The sequence below is a fragment of the Kryptolebias marmoratus genome, linkage group LG14, assembly GCF_001649575.2.
Source record: "Kryptolebias marmoratus isolate JLee-2015 linkage group LG14, ASM164957v2, whole genome shotgun sequence".
NCBI classification, from domain to species: domain Eukaryota; kingdom Metazoa; phylum Chordata; class Actinopteri; order Cyprinodontiformes; family Rivulidae; genus Kryptolebias; species Kryptolebias marmoratus.
In genome coordinates, this window is record NC_051443.1 from 15,758,508 (window position 1) to 15,777,916 (window position 19,409).

General features: G+C 38.3%; 1 protein-coding gene across 6 annotated transcripts; it reads left to right on the forward strand.

Annotated features, from left to right (window-relative positions):
- The first annotated feature begins 201 nt into the window (after positions 1 to 201).
- golga2 (golgin A2) lies at positions 202 to 19,257 on the forward strand. Of its 6 annotated transcripts, none has more exons than XM_017407872.3 (28): positions 202 to 304; positions 1,778 to 1,927; positions 3,541 to 3,609; positions 4,454 to 4,606; positions 4,864 to 4,910; positions 5,628 to 5,691; positions 6,333 to 6,392; positions 7,418 to 7,498; positions 8,012 to 8,050; positions 8,176 to 8,238; positions 8,628 to 8,721; positions 8,813 to 8,919; positions 9,114 to 9,172; positions 9,343 to 9,484; positions 9,750 to 9,839; positions 10,300 to 10,407; positions 10,500 to 10,587; positions 11,401 to 11,543; positions 11,702 to 11,920; positions 12,126 to 12,239; positions 12,343 to 12,567; positions 13,169 to 13,268; positions 13,553 to 13,644; positions 14,083 to 14,296; positions 14,412 to 14,573; positions 14,720 to 14,826; positions 15,258 to 15,450; positions 16,393 to 19,257. In XM_017407872.3, exons 1-28 carry the CDS (start codon positions 257 to 259, stop codon positions 16,659 to 16,661), a joined length of 3,300 nt encoding a protein of 1,099 aa, XP_017263361.1. In that variant the 5' UTR covers positions 202 to 256; the 3' UTR covers positions 16,662 to 19,257. The 6 variants fall into 6 exon arrangements, with proteins under 6 accessions (XP_017263361.1, XP_017263363.1, XP_017263364.1 ...); XM_037979435.1 differs by having other exon boundaries at positions 222 to 304; positions 16,396 to 19,257; XM_017407874.3 differs by lacking the exon at positions 7,418 to 7,498.
- Positions 19,258 to 19,409: the final 152 nt, after the last annotated feature.

Genomic DNA, 19,409 nt, shown 5'->3' on the forward strand with positions numbered 1-19,409 from the left:
TACATTAACTCTGAACTGATATTAACGGCAGAGAACAGATCATAAAGTAATAATAGCCCAAATAGACCTAAACTGTAGGTCTTGTTACGTTCTTTATCATCTTAAACGTGAGAGGAGAAAAAGTTTTTTTTTCTGTCTATCTTTGGCTCCTGGAATAGTATAATAACACGGCTAGGGATTAGCGCCCCCTGCCGACAGAGAGGCCTTTTAGCACCACTCTGATGACGTGGTTCGGTCGGTTGACCAGAGTAGCAGGATGGCCGACCAGAGTAGGCAAATTAAACTCGCTGCAGCTAAGAAAAAGGTAAAGTATTTTACACTTGTCTTGGCTAAATTAGACGGAGTATATTTGTCCCGTGTCAAGTGTGTGAGCCTATTTTATCGGTATTGGTGGTTGTTGTTCTGGTAACTAGTTCTTGACTTAGCAGGGGTGTTGTCATTACACGTCGTCCGACCTCTGCGCCGTCGCGTGTCCCGCCTCTCGCGGTCATGTGGGGCCTTATCGCGCAGGAAACACCGGTGCTTCCCGTGGGCCTCTATTAGCTCACCTGCTAATGAATAGTTGACTACGTGTGAGTGGAAGGAATGCCACAAGGAAGCCGGACAGCTTTTCGACTTGTCTGCAGAAATTTAAAAAATATCTTACAAGTAACATTTGTACACAAATAAAGAAAACAAACTAAAGGAATTTAACAGTCAAATTAGCTCTGTAGCCCAGTTAGGAGGATAGAATGACGGGGAGTGTTTTGACAGCTGACACCCCTCTTCCCTGCCCTGCCTGGTGCCTTTTGCTAGATGTGTTTTTAGGCTTGTCGGAAATATGGCCTTATCATGTGTTAGCTTCAGGAAAGTACTCTTCGGCGTTTTTCGGTGTCCCCAAAATGTCGCGGACGTGTGATCTTGATGTTTCTTTGCGATTTAAGCAGTATTTTGAAAATGCTCGCTCCATTTGCTTCCCTATTATTCCTCTAGTCTCCTACAACAGCTGTCGTAGGTAGGCCCCATATCATTATATACTTTCTTTTTTCACCTTTACGTGTAATCTTTACTTCCAGTCCTGTACACAATTGTCAAGTCAGTATTTATTTATACCGAGTTTGCTTTAAAGGAGCCGGATTTCGTTGTAACCATTTAAAGTGATCTTGAGCAATACTAACTAGTTTAGGCTTGTTGAAGGTTTTTCAATGTGCTACCTTGGACATTGGTTGATTTTTCACTATTTTATTTATTTGTTGGTTTGTTTAACTATTACCTATGAGTGTTTCAGACTTAAAATGTTTATAAACCAGTGTTGTATTTAGGTACAGCTGACAGCTTTGCAGTTTTGCCCCACTTTTTTGAAATGTTATTCATATTTTGTGGGCTTGACTTTCCTCGTTCCTAAAGTACATCTGCAGACCATGCTGTGATCAGGTGCAAGGAGTGAGCAGAAAATGAGTGAAAAAGCAGCCAAAGTCTAAACAAAACATTGCAGAGACCATATGTGGTAAAGGTACATCCTTAAAAGTTTGTGCACTTGGTAGGGAAAAGGCAGGTTAGATCAGACAATAACTGATCAGGACCTTTGTTTTGGCCTTCACAAATACAGCTCACAGTAAAAATGCATTTGCAGCCCTGTAATTATACATTGAAACCACATGTTTTATTGTTTTTGTTGTAAAGTTATTAATAATTAAAAACTTGAACATGCGTCAGTGTTTCAAAGCATTAGTTTTTTTGCCAATTCAGACATTTGGTAGCCTCTTTATTTCCTTTTTCTTTCACATGTGTTGTTCAGCTGAAGGAGTTTCAGCAGAAGAGCTCCCCTGCTTCTATAGGAGGAGAAAAGGGTGGAGGAGGAAGTGGAGCAGGATCCAAGAAGAAGAGAAAAGTGAAGGAACTGAGCCAACCAGATGCACCTTCAACAGACAGAGATTCCCCTGATAATGTAAGTGTTATACGCTCTTCATTTATTTGACCTTGGTGGTCGCAACACGTTTGTGTGCCAGACAATCTGGCTGTGTTCTGGTGGTGATCAATCAAATCAAGTGTTTTAAAACAACTTGGTAATATTGCTTTCTTGGCTATTTTTGATAGAAGAAACTGACGTGCTCATTAAAATTCCTTTGTTTTTTGTAAATGTCTTCTTGATTAAGTTTTCAAATTTTTTGGACCAAAAAACTAAACATGTGACACATTTGTGACACTTAATCATAATTATGACCTCTTTAGGGTCACGATGTTCAGTGAAAGGTGACATATTCTCTTAAAGTATAAGTTAAAGTATGTATAAATATTCAGATATATTTTTGTCTCGGATAATGTGCATTTTGATAAATGTTTCTTTTGCTGTAATTATTAAAATTCAAAGACCTACGCACATTTTAAATGCTGAATTGAGTGTTTAACTGACGTGTCATAGTTTCCTCTATTGTCTTTACGTTTTACACTTTCTAACAGACTGGTAACAAAACCAGTGATTTACTGTTGATTCTCATAATTCTTGAAAAAGTAATGGCATAAAATGTGTAGAAAATATGGGCTGCCAGCCACAGAGTCACACGACATGAGCTTCTTGGCGTTCCGGTTTACTTTTTTTTTTTAACCACTTGTCACATCTGTTACACGTCAATATCAAAAGTAAGTGAACTGAAGAAGCGATGTGTACGTGTGTACTGCTTTCAGACAGCACATGCGCTTCACTTGGCTCTGCTTGATGACATTTGACCTGCATTTAGACCCATTCTTTAGACAGCTGTTGCTGTGCTTCTCACTGTTCCACTTATTGTGAAGTCAGTCTGCAGCAGAGAAAAACTTGAGCCTTACACTGAATTGGTTAAAGAGGCATTTGTGGGACAGTAAACACACACATTTGCTGTAGGTTTTTACCTTTGCAGAACAATCACAGAGGCATTCTTTTTCACCTTTCTGTCCAGAAGTGCACTTTTTGTCTCTCTGCTGCTAAAATGTGAAACTTTTCTATCCCAGTTTCTTTCTGTATGACTTCTCTTTTCTTTTTCTTTTCTTTTTTTATTTCATCAAGTCATTTCAGTGACTTTTAAATTTAGTTTCATTCAGTTTATTCTTAGAAGAAACTATGCTACTTCACTATAGTAGCGTTTAGAAATGTATACTGAGTTTCAAGAGCTAAAGTTTAATTGTCTATAAGTGCTGCCTGGTTTGTTTTTATTGGGTTATTCGGGTAAATTAAAAAAAAATCAATCTGTGTATGTAGAGCCAAGTCATAAAAATAATACTAAAGCTCTTCAAGGACAAAGTTAATGACTTCAATTCTAATTTAATTCAGCCCAAGTTTGTTTAATTCAGTCATTGTGATTATGCAGGGAGTAAAGGTCTTAATAAAAGTTCAGTCATGATCTGTTTTCTTGGACTGTAGTTCCTTAGTTTTTTGTTGTTGTTGTTTACCCCCATTTCTTTTTCTGCACACTCACTTTTAGCCCTTGTCCTTGTGGTAGCTGCTTCTTACCGCTTTTTTATTAGGTAAAATTGCTCCCTTTGCTGTTACTTCTCTCTCTTAGTCTCTGTTTCTTTTTGCTGTAGTTTGATGCTATTCTGAAAGCACTTAGTCAAAGCAATGGACTAGTCCTCCCACCTAACGGCACCTGTCAGGTGAGCTTCTCTCTCTCTTCTTCTGCTTTACTTAACTTTTTCATTCTCTTCACCCTTGCTGTGAATGGCAATCTTTTTATTTCCGCTCTTGTGCCGTTTTCATTTTTCTTACATCCATTTATCAAACACTTCACTTTCTGTCACATGGACCAAAAAGCGTATGAAGAATTTAAACCAGTGTTAAGAAACTTTCAAATTTGTTCAAATAGACACAGTGTCTTGTGTTTGTTGAACAAACACTGCATACTCAGTACAATTTTTTTTTTCTTCCAGGAGATGTCTGTCTCATGATGTTCACTGTGAATGTTTGGCATTTGCACAGTCATATTAGTTGCATACCTGCGATGTGTGTTGCTAAAGGCGTAATGAAGGCCATTCACCTCAAGAAAAACAAGAATATTTGTGCTCATTTTTCAATTGGCTGCTTTTTTGTTTGTTGCATTCTTTTTACTTGCATTGCAAAAATGGTTATTTTGGTTATTGTGATAATTTTCTTCATATTAAGATTAAAATCCATCTTCTTCACCTCATTAAACCTGGAATGTGTGAGACATATTGGGGCATCACTAAAACATCTTATTATAGTTGTCACTATGAGTTACTTTACTTGTTTTATAAGCCATTTAACTCTCCATCTATTCATTACATGTTCCTCTCCTATTAGCGACATATTGTTACTTAATTATCTAAAGATAAACTGTAACCTACATTATTTTACCACTCATCTTTACTGTACAGTATTAGTGCAAATAGCTTCATATGGTTTGCAGAGTACCTGTGGTCTTTCTGTCGCTGATAACTGCATTAAAAGAGTTTGTGCGTTTTTGTGTATGTGTTACCCCAGACCTTGGCTGACATGGAGGCCGTGGGGTCTTCTGTCCCTCAGCTGCAGGAGGAGCCACACGGCGAGCCTGGCCACGGCTCACCTGTGTCTAACCCTGCTAGTGCTAACGCTGCTACTAACTCTGAGTTTGTCAGTCACAACACTGAGCTGCAGGTGTGTCTCTCTGTTTGCCTCTGCTTTTTAAAATGTGCTCTGTCTCTGTTAATATTAATCCATTTTGGTAATGGTCAACATTATCAGTGTAAACGTTTGTGTACTTAATAGAGGAGTTTAGTATTTTATAGAAGTGTTTTTTGTATTTTAATCCAAAGTATATCATTGTATTTCTGTGATGTCCTGCTCCAAATGTTTTTACAATCTTCCTTTACTCTATATCAGTTCTGCTCTTAACTTTTTTCTTTTTTATGCAGGACTGCTCTGATACCAATGGCAATGAGAGTTTAAAGGAGCAAAATAGGTGTGTTATCTTACTTCTTACTAAAACAATTCTTTTCTAATGGGAGACAGATTTTGTAATTTATCTGTTGAAGCTGAGAAGTAATTAAAGAGCTATAACAAGCAATTTCTGTTAAGGTTTTATGTAGCTGTTGTTTTGATATTTGTTGCTTTGTGTTATTACACATTACATGTGGAAGCAATTATAATGTCCTATTTCTGATAAAGGCCTTTTCTACTAAAATAGGACATCTCATGTCCTTTCACGCTGCCTTAAATTGAGTTGTAATTTGCCTTTGCATTTTACTGTTCTGTGTATAGAGTATGCAAAAAGGAAATTCAGTATCTGTTTAAAGGGAGTGCCATTACGAAGAATCAATAATACTTCAGATTTTATGATGTTTAATGATGTGATAATGTTTCATGTCCCAACTTTGCTTATGTTATACTGGAATGTTGTTGGACAGCACACTCAGACCATACTGTTTAGTTCATTGTGAAAGAATTTTGTGTTCAATAGCAGCAAATTGTAGCATTCTTTTAGCTGTAATTTTTCACGATCTTTGTGTGAAGGGGTCTTTAAAATATTGTAATATACCGGTATTGGCAGTAATTCTGTAAATACAGCACAACCTTTACTCCACTATGCCATTCTGAAGTTAACTGTGTTGTTAATCGTAGTCTGAAACAGTTAATATTCTTTATATAACGTGTATCATTTGTCTCTTCTGTCCTGCAGACCGCTGTCTTCCACAGAGAGTCTGCGACAACTCTCCCAGCAGCTAAACGGCCTGGTCTCTGAGGTATGCTGTTACACCCAACGGCGTCATCCTACGCCTCGCCATCTCTCTCTCTATCACATTCTTTTTCTGTTGTACAGTGTTGGGCTTTTAACAACAACACACCACAAATGCACACTTTCAAGCAGTGTGTTGCACCTATTGTTGGCAAGAATGCTGTAAAAGCATTTTCAGCGTTGCCAGTCTTTTTTGAATGACCTGAAGCACACTGACACCATCAACTGGTACATAAAACCAACCTGATAAACAGTATCTGCTCTGAACTTGGTTTGAATTTGCACAGTCAAAGTAAACTATAAAGGTGCTCCATGTTAAGTTGACTCTATAAAATGTTAAATATTGTTATATTCTAATGTTATCATTACTACGGTGAAATGCAGCTCTTACTGCTGCTGAACTGTCTGCAATGCAACCGGTACATTTTTGCTCTTAGTTTCTATTGGTCTAAGTTTTTTGTTTTTTTTAATCCACACATTTTCACTATATTTATTAAAATAACCTGCAAAGACGGTGCTCGTAGCCTGCCTCTACAAGCCACACATTATTCTCTGTGAATAACCTTTTTTCTTGTAAATCTATGAAATATTTAAAGCACCTAATTAAGTCTGTTAGAAGTGTATAATTCAGAGTCTGTGTCGTTTCAGTCATCTGCTGCATACGTGAATGGGGAAAGTGCACCTTCTGTCAGTGAGAAAGAACTTGAGGTAAAAAGAAATCCAAATTTCTAATACTGTAGTTGTCCTGTGACATGTTTCTGGTATTTCAAACCCAAGCTTTAACCCAATTATATAATTCTAGATTAAAGCAACATTTAATTCTCTGTAAAGTATCAGCAACCTACTTTGTGGCATATTTGATTTCCAGTACAATGGCACCTTCGCATATGATACCGTTTATCATTACATGATAGCGTTCAAATTTTGGGATCAGTGTCAGGCCAGGATCTTTATAGTGTCTCCAGACTGCACTCTATCTGGCGTAGCTTTAATTTTCTTTTCAAAGAATAAAATGCGTGTTTAAATGCTGGCAGTATGAAATGTTTGGCTGAATTTCCCAAAACCCAGCGTAAAGGATTTTTCTAACCTAAAAAAGCACGTCAAGAAAAAAAAAGCAAGCCTTAAGAAAAGTACAGAAAATATATGTACATGTATATGAAATATTACAAAACATATTAAATGATTTGCCAACAGATAAAGCATAGAAAAGTATATTTCTGAGATTTATAAGAGCATGTTTCTCTGTTCCATTCTGCTATATACCTGCTGTAAGAAATGTTATGTGAGCAGTAAAGAGAGACTTTGCTCCCCAAAGATCTTTGTTGGGTCTTTTTGAGTCATTTTAATTACGACACCGATCTTTTGACACTAAATTTGACATTTTTAGAACACTTTTGCACATATGGATTCTGGGCACATTTTATTTCTAATGGTTTGTTATGAAGGCTCTGCTACATTTTGGTTGGCCCCATAAATTATTTTTAAATCCATAATTCTACTTTCATTTTTATTTGCGTCACCTTTCATCACGTAAAGCTTTTTTTTTTTTTCTTTTCTTTTCCACAGTGCCATTTTTTTGCCTCCATGTTAATGTGTCACATTTGAATATTTATCTTTCTCCTGTGCTCTTTGTTTGACTTTGGTCACTGCACTTTATCCATATCTCTTTTTTTTATGTTTGTTTTCTTTCTTTTTTTTTTTTTGTTTCCCGGATGCATGTGTGCACGTGATAGAGTCGGAACCAGGAGCTGGCAGCCGCCCTGGACTCTAGCAAGCTAACAAATTCTCAGCTCAATACCAAGCTAGACCAGCTGGTAAGAAGCTGTGTGAATGCATATGTGTGTGTGCATTTTTGTGCCTTGGTGTTAACTTTCTTCTACAATTATTTGAGTCTGTCTGTGTATTGTAATAGGCTTTGCATGCCATCATAGCCTGGAGAACATTTTGCATGCATTTTTTTCCCCTCATTTTTATTTGCTGCTCAGGTTGATTAACTTGTAATCTTCAAAGTATAAACTCAGCATAAGCAGCCCTTCAGGGGCACATTTTGACCAGGGCTTTCATAATCTGTTTTCTTTAGCATGATTGTAAAAGCTTGTCGAGCCAGTTCAGCACTCTAACCACAAGTGAACTCAGAGCTTCAAACAAACATGAATTACCAAAGAGGTTTAGTATTCATGTCCTTTGCACAACAGTGTTATGCTTGGCATGCAAATGAGGTTATTTTCAGAAATTTGTTTATGTTTCATGGGATAAAATTTGACGGGATAGTAAAAATAAAATGTTATTTTTCCTAAACATAAAGTTGTAATCTGTCTGTTTGGCAGGTACAACAAACTCAGGAACTCTCAGATCAGTTACAAAAGGTTGGACGTTTTTCTCACTCTCGCTGTTTTGCGGCACTTTTACTCTCATTTTATTTTGTTCTAGTCTGCTGGACCTTCAGCTCCACCTTGTTCATTTAGAAGCTTTGTGTTTTTTCTGCCTTCAGGAGCGAAAGGAATTTGAACAGAAATTTACAAAAGAGCAAGGAGCCATGCGGGAGCAGTTGCAGGTAAACTCTTGAGGCGACTTTTTTTTTTTTTGCTTTGTTTTTTGTCCTGATGTGTACCTTTTTGTAGCATGCATGCAGCATTGTCATAACAGGAAAAACTAGTAAAGAGTTTCACCATATTGTCACATAGTGTATCAGTTTACGAGCGCATGGTGTCACTGTTATAAATGGAAAGAAGTCTGGTCCGATGTTCAGCTTCTCCATTCCAACTCTCCTTACCTCCAGTTGCTCACACAGCAAAGGGCGTGTGTGTAAAGGCTGGGATTTTTAGTGTATTGTTTCAATAATTACCTGTGTTTAGTTTAACTAAATAGGGGACATGTAATGTAATCAAACATTATCTAGTCTCGTGAAGAAATGCTCTCTTTGTTCACCTGTCCTCTCCCAAGGTTCATATTCAAACCATTGGTATTCTGGTGTCAGAGAAATCTGAGCTACAAACAGCACTACAATACACACAACAGGCTGCACGGCAGAAAACAGGTGTGTGGGTGTTGTCTATTATCCTTTCCATTGCTTAGTTGTATGATTATATGCATGATGGTGTGTATTTCTTTTCTTTCTGACTTTGTAGTTGAGGCAGAGGAGCTTAATAACCGTCTCCAAGCAACAAAGCAGAGAGTTTCAGAGCTGGAGCGAACTCTGTCTACTGTCTCATCACAGCAGAAACAGTTTGAGAAGGTAACATACATCATAAAATTCACTAAGCTAAAGATAACGCAGAGTTCTATATAATGACAGATATAATCATCTGTATTCAGGTAACAGAAATGGAGCACATAAAGAAGCGTTTCCTTATTTCTTTCATTTTTTGTTCCTTGAAATGTTATTTGTCATGTTATCCAAGCTTCAGTAATGTATTTTTTTTTCTGCAGCAAAACAAAGAACTTGAAAAGGAAAGAGACAGTTTGAGGCTAGAGATGTTTAGAGTCAAGTAAGTAATTTTACTTTGTTATAATCAATAAAACAGTGTATTTCCTAGTGACTTCAAACTTGCCATCTTCAACATATCATGTGGTATGTAATGCAGTAGATGGAATGTGCAGATGTCTCAAGTCATTAAAGAATGTGCTAAATTAGAAATAATCTGTGTTACTTTTACAGCAATGTGAGTGAAGAGTCAAAGCAACAAAACTCAGAGCTGTCTGAGCAGTTCAGACTGAGTACACAAGATAATGCTGCGCTGAGGCTGGAGGTAGACGATCTTCGCAAGAGGCTTGAGATAGCTGACCTCATGTTACAACAAGTATGTGCAAAGTTTTTCACAGTTCAAACACAATTTAACTTCTTTGTCTTCTGTCTGTAATGCTGTTGGCTAATAGAATTAGTTTAGACTGTTTGGTAACAGTTAGGGTGTGACATTGCCACACAATAGTCACTGCTACTGTTAGACCTTTAGTTAAACGTCCATCTAACAACTTATCTATGGTATCTTTTGTGCAGTAGAAAAACAAGTTAAGAATATTGGCATTTTTTTAATCTGTTGTATTTATGTGTTGATTTCTTTACAGTGTTCCAGTCAGTCAGATCCCACCAATGCAAACCAGCAAGTCCAGTTACTGCTGGAACAGAAGCAGCAGCTGGAAGCACAGAGTCACCAGGTTGGTATTGGCATTTGTCAGTCCATGTAAATCTTTGTATGTATTTAAGAAGTTTGGAGTTGAAATTCAGCATTACAAACCTCTGGCAGACTTGCCACCCTGTATTCATTTTTGCATAACTCTTTGACTTTAACCCTCTAATGAGGCACATTTCACCCTGACTGGCTGGTTAGATTTTTATGCAAAGCTTTATGAGGAGGAAAATTGAAATTATGAGTTGCATAAGCTAGCTTACACAATGACTATTGATTTAAAGTTGACAGCGAAAAATTAAAGACCTGTTAAATTAAGCGTTGTAAGATTCTTTGTGTGAATGAGAAAGACCGTGTAAAGCACTTTGTGAAACTTCACCAAAATTAAAAGATGCAAAGATTTACAGTGTGACTGTAGCACAGGCTGCGTACAAAACAAAGACAACACCCTGACTACGGGCTTACCTGTTATAACTGTGTTTCTGTAGCTTATAGAGTCTATTAACCAGCTGAGGACAGAGAGAGACTGTTATGTGGAGCGGATCCAGGAGGAAGGCCGTGTGTGGAAGGACAAAACAGAGCAACTGCTAACACAGGTAAAGGCACATCAGCATAAACTCTGCTTTACTAAAGTTACAAAAATAGTTGTTTCAAGTACTAATTAATGTGTCAATTTCTGTCCATGAAGGTCTCTTTGGTGGCAGAGGAGAGGGACAGAAACATCAACCGAGTCCAAGAACTGGAGGCCAGCATCGCAAAGTTAAAAAATGATGCAGGTGAGACATGCACACAGGCCTGCTGCAGTGCTTTTCTAAATTCTCAATACTTTGCAGAATTTTAGTGTGAAGAACTTTGTTGTAGAGCAACGTACGCCTGATTGGTGCACTTGTCAAATAAAATGAGAAGCAGATTGCTGGTGAAGAAAACGAAGACAGCAGCACACATTTGTATAGACAGACATGCTGCTTGTCTTTTCACTAGCGTCAAAATATTTTGACAGTTTTAAAGTAGGGGGTTAAACCGAGGACTATAGCTTAAAGAAAAATCTCTTTTGAAGGAGGAGGCATCACTTTATGATAAGGATAATCTGTCAAAACAATCAAGGTTTTTAGTTTTCCCAGTTAAGTTTAGATAATTACAGTGACTAAAACTAAAAGCTGCTTGTGTGAGGGGCATTAGTTAAAATGATTCTCAGAATCCATCTACTTGGTAATGACTTAGTCAAAGTTCAAAAACAAAGTCTCAGGTGTTTTATTGTTTAAAAGCTGTGTTGTTGCAAAATATTTAATGCAAACATTTGAAATTAAACTTCATTAAAATGTTTATTACATTTGTCTTTATCTGATTTGTAGCAAATTAAGTAGGTTGTCTTTTGTTGTTTAGTTCTATAAACTATGATACACGTGGCTCTAATTAAAAATGTGGTAGTTAATAATCTGAAAGGAGGAAAACAAAAACAAGAAATTCTTCATTACTTGATACATTGTGATGATGTTTTTATGCCCAGTGCTTTTTTCCATGTTTATGCTTTATGCAGATTTGGTGTATATATTATTTAACTATAACTGTCTTTTTTTACTTTGCTTTAGCATTATTATCTGTGGAGAAAGAAGCCCAAAGTGCTGCAGAACCTCAGTCCTCGGAGCCATCAGAGAGAGAGGTGGCTCTGCAGGAGGCCCTCCATAGTTTACAACAAGAGAAAGATGCTGTTACTGCACAATACCAATCACAGGTAGCCATTAACTTGTTTTATTTAAGCATCTTGGTATATAAAAATATAAAATATTTCATCCTATGTCAGTCATTTGTCTTTGACATTTCAAAAGAAGCATAAATGATTTAATCTGTGGTTTCAGTTTTTTGTTTAATCCTCTGTAATGTCTCCCCCAGCTTCGAGATAACGAGCAGCTAAGTCGCCTGTGTGCAGAGCAGGAGGCTCGCCTGGGGGAGTTAGAGAGCCGGGTGGAGAACCAAGTCCAGGAGGCAGAGGACCGACGGCGCATGTTGGAGGATGTTCAGTCAGACAAGGCCACGATAAGCCGGGCTCTCACCCAGAACCGGACACTGAAGGACCAGTTGGCTGAGTTACAGAACGGCTTTGTCAAACTGGTGAGGCCAAAAATCTGACTATATTTTATTTTTCTTCAAAGATAATACTGACAGAAATGTTCGTGTCTTAATGTATCATCCTGTAGTTTCCTTTTTGTGTTGGTTTCATTCAAGTTCTTAAAGTACATGTGCAACTTCAGTGTTACCTTTAAGTGAAACTTGTTTGAAGCCAAATTTCATCTAATCTTACTCCTCCATTTTGTAGACTAATGAGAACATGGAGCTGACCACTGCCATCCAGTCAGAGCAACATGTTAAAAAGGAGCTTGCACGCAGGATGGGTGAGCTGCAGGAGGAACTGCACAATGTCAAAGAGCAGGTGATATACTCAGCACACACTACACAAAAATGAAACTTTCCTGATGTATTTTTATTTATTTATTCTTTGGCATTAATGTCCCTCTTCCCTTCATTGCCTCCAGCTGGAGCTAAAATGTCAGGAGACGCAGGGTCTTATGGACCAGAGAGACCAGGTGGTGGCCCATCTGCAGCAGTACAGCGCCGGCTACCAGGCTCTGGCCTCAGAGAGGGAACAGCTCCACCAGCAGTATCTGCAGCAGAGCCAGCTGATGGATCGGCTGCAGCACGATGAAAGTCATAGCCGCGCACAGCTGGACATCAGTCACAATCAGCTCAGACAAGCACAGGTATGTGTTGCACAAATAATTCTTTATTGTCTTTGACAGTTCATGACCACACTGTGAAGGCCGAGTAAAAATAAGAGCTTAGAACAAAATATGGATCTGTGCACACAGACGCTGACCACTGTTCCCACTTAATAATTTTTGTTGTGTATGATAGAAATGTTTAAAATTTGTGTGACAGAATGTTGAATAAACAATGTTCTGAAGAGGGTAACAAACCACTAACTTAACACCACTGATATTTATAGAAAGGAGTGATTTAAGTGACTGTTAGGCTGCATTAAAATCCATATTAAATGTTCTAAGATAGAAATTCTCCTGTTCTTTTATCGCAAGAAAAGTTTGCATGTAAACAATATGAAGCAGCTGACTGGACTGATCCAAAGTGAGTTAGAATAAAATCATCAAATAGGAGGATAAAATGTCACAAACAAATGCTTAGTTCTTTGCTTAAAAAAGCAGCATGAATATTTTATGTAATTAATTAAAAAAAGTCTTTATCCATGTAATGACGGGTATATACTATTCCTTCCCATTATGTCTTCCTGGCACTAAAACACACGAGGTGTTTTACAGTTATTGTTTTATATATTTGTTTTTGCAGGAGCATTTGGAGCAGTTAGTCAGAGACAACGAGCAGCTGAAGGCTGAAGTAAAGGAGCTACTCACCAGCTCAGCCCTCGAGACAGTATCCAGAAACCAAGGCAAGTGTTGTTTTGCCAGTATTCAGTTAAATAGAAAAAAGTTTCCCAAGAAATGAGACCATGTAATGCACCTGACTTCTAAAAGAAGTGCTGCAATTTCAGTCTGATCTACACCACCTGAAAGCAAATGTTTTTAACATCACAATGTAAGACTGCTGTTTTACTGCAGCTTCAGGTACACAATATGAACCACGGTAGCCTAACCACAAACAAAGTAGCTCTATAGTTGTTACCTGTGGAAGGGTTATTAATTGTCTTTGTGTTTTTTTTCTTGTGTGATTTAGGAGATGGAGTAGAAAACCAATCAGTGGAAGAAAGTCCTGAAAAGTCCTCCTCCATTGTCATTCCAGAAGACTTTGAGAGCCAAAAAGAAATGGTAAGGAGGGTTATGAATGTTATTTCAAAACTGTTTATATACAGTAAATCTGGTTATCAGTATTACACATTCTGAAGTCTCAGGTTTCAAAGTGACCCGTCACAATCTATAGATCTTGTATCATAAACATATAGTTATTGCTTTTTTACCATCTTAGAAGTTACTTTTTTGTAAACAGATTGGCTCAAATACCATCAAGCTGCTCAAATCCTGAAAGAATGAATGAAAGAAGAATGAAAAAGTATTTATCAGTATAATTTCTATTCAAAACATTTAAATATAAAACAAAAGAAACAGGTTGTATGTCACATGAGTTCAACTAAATCTTTGCATAGAGTTGATTCATGCTGTAGGGTGTGACTGTGTTACTCGCCTGATTTGCCCATGTGCTTTGCTCCATCACACCGTTCTCATCAACACTTCTTGATCCGCCAACAGGAGGATTTTATCCGTGGTGCGTTGGCGCAGTTGGAAGCTGAAAGAGACGAGGTGAGGCGGCAACTGGAGGAAGAGCGCAGGCTCCACATGGCAGCCCGCCAACAGGCCGCTGTGGCCCTCAGACTTGAGCAGCAACATCTAAACTACAAACCTGCCCATGAAAATGATCATGAGCACAATCAGAGTCAGGACCAACACTGTCGGGAGCATTCAGGTTAGAAAACAAAATGGTGACTTAGTCCTTGTTTACATCCTCTGACACAGTCTTAAAATAAGTAATATACAAAGATCCCGATGTAAAATTTCAGTATTCTTTGTGCAATCTCCAGATGGAGGAGTGCCGGTAGAAGTACATCAGGCCCTGCAGGCTGCGATGGATAAGCTTCAGCAGCGTTTCACCTCCCTCATGCAGGAGAAAGCTGATCTGAAGGAGCGAGTGGAGGAACTGGAGCACCGCTGCATTCAGCTGTCAGGAGAGACCGACACTATAGGTCAGTCAGAACAATGACATCATTCTACTTTATTTTCTTAGAATCCATTTTTATTGCTCATTGCACATACATTCATACATTTTATATGCTTCTAAATATGCTTTTTTTGTCGTAGATTTGGTTACATTTTTGTGTTTCTGTTTTAGGGGAGTACATAGCCTTGTACCAGAGTCAGCGGGCCATCATGAAGCAGAAGCACTTAGAGAAAGAGCAATACATCAACATGCTGGCTCAGGACAAGGAAGAGATGAAGGTTGTGCATAGTCTCCTTTTACTGTAGAGGAAGAGGTTTATTAAAACTTGCAAACATTGTTTCCAGATGGGTTTTTTTACAGATTATTTCTGTGCCTGTTGGAAACAGCAAAGACTGACAGGGCTGGATGTCACCTTACTGTATTTTAATACTGTATTTTAGGATTATTTCTTGTCCTGACAAATATTTGTCACAGGTTGTGTGGTTTTAATAAGTGGGATTAAATTACAAACAAAATGAAACTGTCCAGATGATTTTTAGAGATCAGTAATTGCCTTCGCAAAATAAAAACTACCATTTCTCTCCTACATTTTATGCTTTCAGTCTGTCGTCAGTGATTATTTTAACAGAAGGCAGAACTGTGTTTTGTGTTGACTTAAAAATGGTTTTTCTGGCCCTGTTGAGTCACTTTTATCTCCACTGTCAATCAGGCAAAACTGGCTGAGCTGCAAGATCTCGTCATGAGGCTGGTGGCTGAGAGGAACGACTGGTACAGCCGCTACGCTGGAGCTGTAGCCGGAATGGGAACAGCAAACCCAGACCTGCTTCCTGTCGGGGAGGAGCGCACGCACTCACAGCAGCAGGAACATAAACAGGCCGATCCTAATGCTGTCAGTGGAGATGGTAAGCACAAGGAGATACCAAATCACAAAACAAGAACATTGCAGTTTTTGTTCCAGTTAATGGTCAAATAATAAAAGATGAAAATACTAAACGGGGGCAATTTGGAATGAGGACACAGGTAAAAAAGTTCATAATCATTACTCTAATTGACAGTAATTATTTTTTAGTTTAAATTTGCTTTGTTTCTGTGACAAATATGTACATTAATGACAAAAAGCGTAACTAATTTTGAAGGACTGGTAGGACAAAAGCAGAAGAAAATTTCCTTGCTGAAGAAATATGAATTGGAGATTGGCATTTTTGGTAAAAACACTTTTGAAATTTGTTAATAATTACTCAGGTTTCTTAAAATATATCCCCGTTCCTGTTCCCCCCGTCCATCTAACAGCCTCTGCTCCAAACATTAAACCAACTTGGAGGAATTGGTACTTCTCGTAGTCTTCTCTCTTTCATTCATGCAGGGCTAAACAATCGAACAAGTGTCAGCAGAGCAACAAACTGTTTAAAAGCAAAGAAAGCTCTCTTAATGAGTGAAAATCTCAGTTGCTGCTTTCTGATTTAGGACACTTGTCTGTTTCGTGTTTTTGCTTAACATGAAACAGCCACATGGTTGGGACTCGCAGTGAATTCAAGTTTACTCACTTCCTGCAGCTCAGAAACCTTCTAACAAAACAGAGCCTTTTGGTACATGGACTTATCCTGCTGGGGATCTTTGTATTTAATTTTCACCGGTCCAATGAATCAACATAGAGTGGGATGCACATATTCTGACAGTAAAGCTGAGCTCATCTGCGACTATAGTTTCTACTTTTATAAACCTTTCAAAATAAACTACAGTGTTCTGGCTTTATTTTTCAAAATAGAAACATTCTACTTACATGTTTATTGTCTGTGCTCTCAGTAAATGTGTCCTTCTGCTCCAACTTGTTTTGTTTATTTCAGAAGCTATGGAGGTCAACCCTCTGTCCGAGCCACACAGAGGTTCTGAAGCGGCCTCGTCCCTGTCGTTACCGTCTGGGTCCGCTCAGACTGAATCCAAACCCCTGGTGCCCAAAGAGGACGGCACAGCGCAGCAAATCATGCAGCTTCTTCAGGAGATCCAGAACCCGCAGGGAGCTCAGCGATCAGCACCTTTCATGGGAGAGAACCCCTGCATCCCGTTCTTTTACCGGCCTGACGAACAGGACGAAGTCAAGATCCTGGTGGTGTGAGCTGTGTGTGTCTGAGACATAATGAACACGTTCTGAGATGTGGGGGATTGTTAAAACCCCACCGTTCACCACATCTGTAGCTTATTGACAGGATTTAGAAACACTTCCTATGAAATTTGACACCTTAAAGCTGGTCATAGATGGAAATATCTTTGACCAGGTTGCTTCGAAATGCCCCTTTTTGTTCTGTATGTTTGTTTTTGTCATAAATGGGAGATAATCGGTATTCTAAAATGCTAATTGATTACTCTCCTTATTACATTTTTGAATTTTCTGTCCCCTTCTTGCCACCCATCTCATACTAATGTGCAATAAAGGTACTGTGTAGTCAGTCCCTCTGCTGGTACAGTACCTAAAGAGCTGTTAAAATCTGCAATTTATTTCTGCAACTTTTTCAATTGCTAATGTCAGTTTTTAATTCAGTGTACACATGCCAAAAAATCAGCATTGCAGTCGAATGTAACAACCCAAATATTTAACAGTATGTGAAATGTGAAGAGAAGGGTGCAGAGAGAAGATGGGTTTGGTGAAGAGAAGTCAGGATGAGGTGCACACAAAGTTTTTAAACTTCAGGTGTTGAAGTCATGAGCTCGCTAAGTTACAACGAAGTTCAAGAAGAGGAAAGAGTGTTGCTGATCGGTACTGTCTCAGTTACAACCTTCCCCCCTCCCCCTTTTTTTCTGTCAAACACTGAAAATAACTCCTGTTTGTACATCACCTAATGTTAATAGTTGTGAAGTATTTTCGTGTCATGGTGTTTTAAACATCTGCTTAGACTGAGAGACGTCAGCCTCATTACAAACTGGTGGTTGATCAGATCAAAAAAGGGCATAGATGCAATTAAAAGACCCCGTGAAGTTAAAAAAAGATAAATAAATAAAGTAATGAAGGCACGATGGGCATTTCCTCCAGTCGGGTTTCAGTGCGGCGGGCTTGCTTCTTCAAGTCGTCCCACTTTGGCTTTATGTGAAGCTTTGGGGCTCAGGGCTGATCTCGCCATTCCAGTCACATTCATTGTTCTTCAGCAGTTTCATTACGAGCCGGACTTCTGGTTCCTTGGGGGTCTTTAACTTCATAAACAAAATTGACGCTATTAATGAGAGCCTGTCTTTTTTCTGTTACGTTTTCTGACAGTTCTGCATATCGAAAGAGTCATTATTACACAAACTGGATGTGTGTGTGTGTGTGTATGGGGGTGTGGTGCTGGAAAATCAGATTGTTTATTTAGCCAAAATTGCATCTTTTGTACTATTTTTTGTTGTTGTTGTTTTTGTAGAGTTCTGTCAGATTATAGAAGTATGATTGCACTAAAACTGTACAAAGCTTCTCTTTCAGCTGTTTGGACTGTGACGTTTCAGTGGAGACGGGGGGGGAATCCCTAAATCCTATGAAGCTTCAAGCTGAGGATTTTATTGAATTTACCTGAAAGATTGAACGCTCGGGATGAGCATGGTGTAAAGAAAATACCTATTGAAGGCACCGTTAATAATACTAGCTTCAAAAACCAATTTCCGTAGGTGAGGGACCACTCAGGCTTTGGAGGAAAAACATCCACAGAAACCTTTTGGGGGCATTAAAAAAGAAACAAGCGAATCTTAAGATCAGGATTGCTCAATTTTGAGCAAAATTGGGGCTCCAGATGTACTAGTGCTCCTAAAAGTAGATTGGAGAATATCGATTCAGAGCAGATCCTCGATTCCTTGGACAGCTAATAAGACGTTTACTAATTGTTTTGCTTGTTTTGAATGTCTGAGCTTTGCGGTGTCCTCTTTTCTTAAACTATGAAATTGCAAGCTTCGTATTTATCACTAGAAAATCAAAGCCGTTGTAAACTGATCCAGCCGTATTATAAAGCACGACGTGTTTCTGAAACCTAAAAATATGTAGTTGCCATACGTTCGGAGTGGCGTTTGCAGGGAAAGTACGGAGCGGCGACCCTGAACCAGGTGGCTTGAGTAGTTTTATTCACATCCTTCTCTGGTTTTAAAATTTCCTATTCTGCCCTTTTTTTTAATCTCACAAATTTCAATAAAATGTTTTGTTTTCCCTTTCACTTTCTTTGGGAGTGGTCCGTCTCTAGAAGAAAATATACATAAAATCCTTTCGGGCTGCGTGAAATAAACATTGTGGGTAATTAATTTCAGATGTTTCTGGTTCACTGCTTAATATGTTATGTGTAATTAAAGAAAAAAAAGCATTTATGTCTTTACTGTAAAGGAGGCGTTGTATATACTGTAACTGTGTAACATATTGTATATTATGCCTGATGTATGTTGGAGGGGGGAGCTAAATTTGCCAGGTTTACTGGCAGTCTGGATTGTGTGTATGTCTTTAAATGCAGAGTTAAAATGTCGGTGGTTACTGACTGGCTGCAATTTAATACAAAGGTTGACAGAAAAAAAAGAGGAAAACATTCTATTTATTTGGTATAAGTTAGTATCTCAACTAATCAGTTTATATTAAAACTTGAAGTGAATGTTGGATTGGAATGAAGGATCACTGAGTGACCTGATTTGAATGCTGCTCTGATTTTTTTTTTCCCCCCCTTTGAGTAAAATTTTCTCCCCTTCTGAATAAAATTGATTTAGCAACAGAAGCAGTGTGTCACGTGTTGTGTGTTGCAGACAAGACGTCGCACTAAAACACACCTGAAGCAGGTAAATGGTGTTTTACTTAGAATCTTTAGTATTAAGTACATTTTCAGTACTTCAGTTTGTTCTTGACAACAAAACAAACAAAAAGAAAAGT

Excerpts from the sequence above, each read along its gene's own strand:
- golga2 (XM_017407872.3), top strand. The coding sequence starts at position 257 with ATGGCCGACCAGAGTAGGCAAATTAAACTCGCTGCAGCTAAGAAAAAG. Across the intron at positions 11,544-11,701 it reads CTGCACAATACCAATCACAG|CTTCGAGATAACGAGCAGCT; the intron begins GTAGCCATTAAC and ends TGTCTCCCCCAG. Across the intron at positions 14,574-14,719 it reads AGGAGAGACCGACACTATAG|GGGAGTACATAGCCTTGTAC; the intron begins GTCAGTCAGAAC and ends TTTCTGTTTTAG.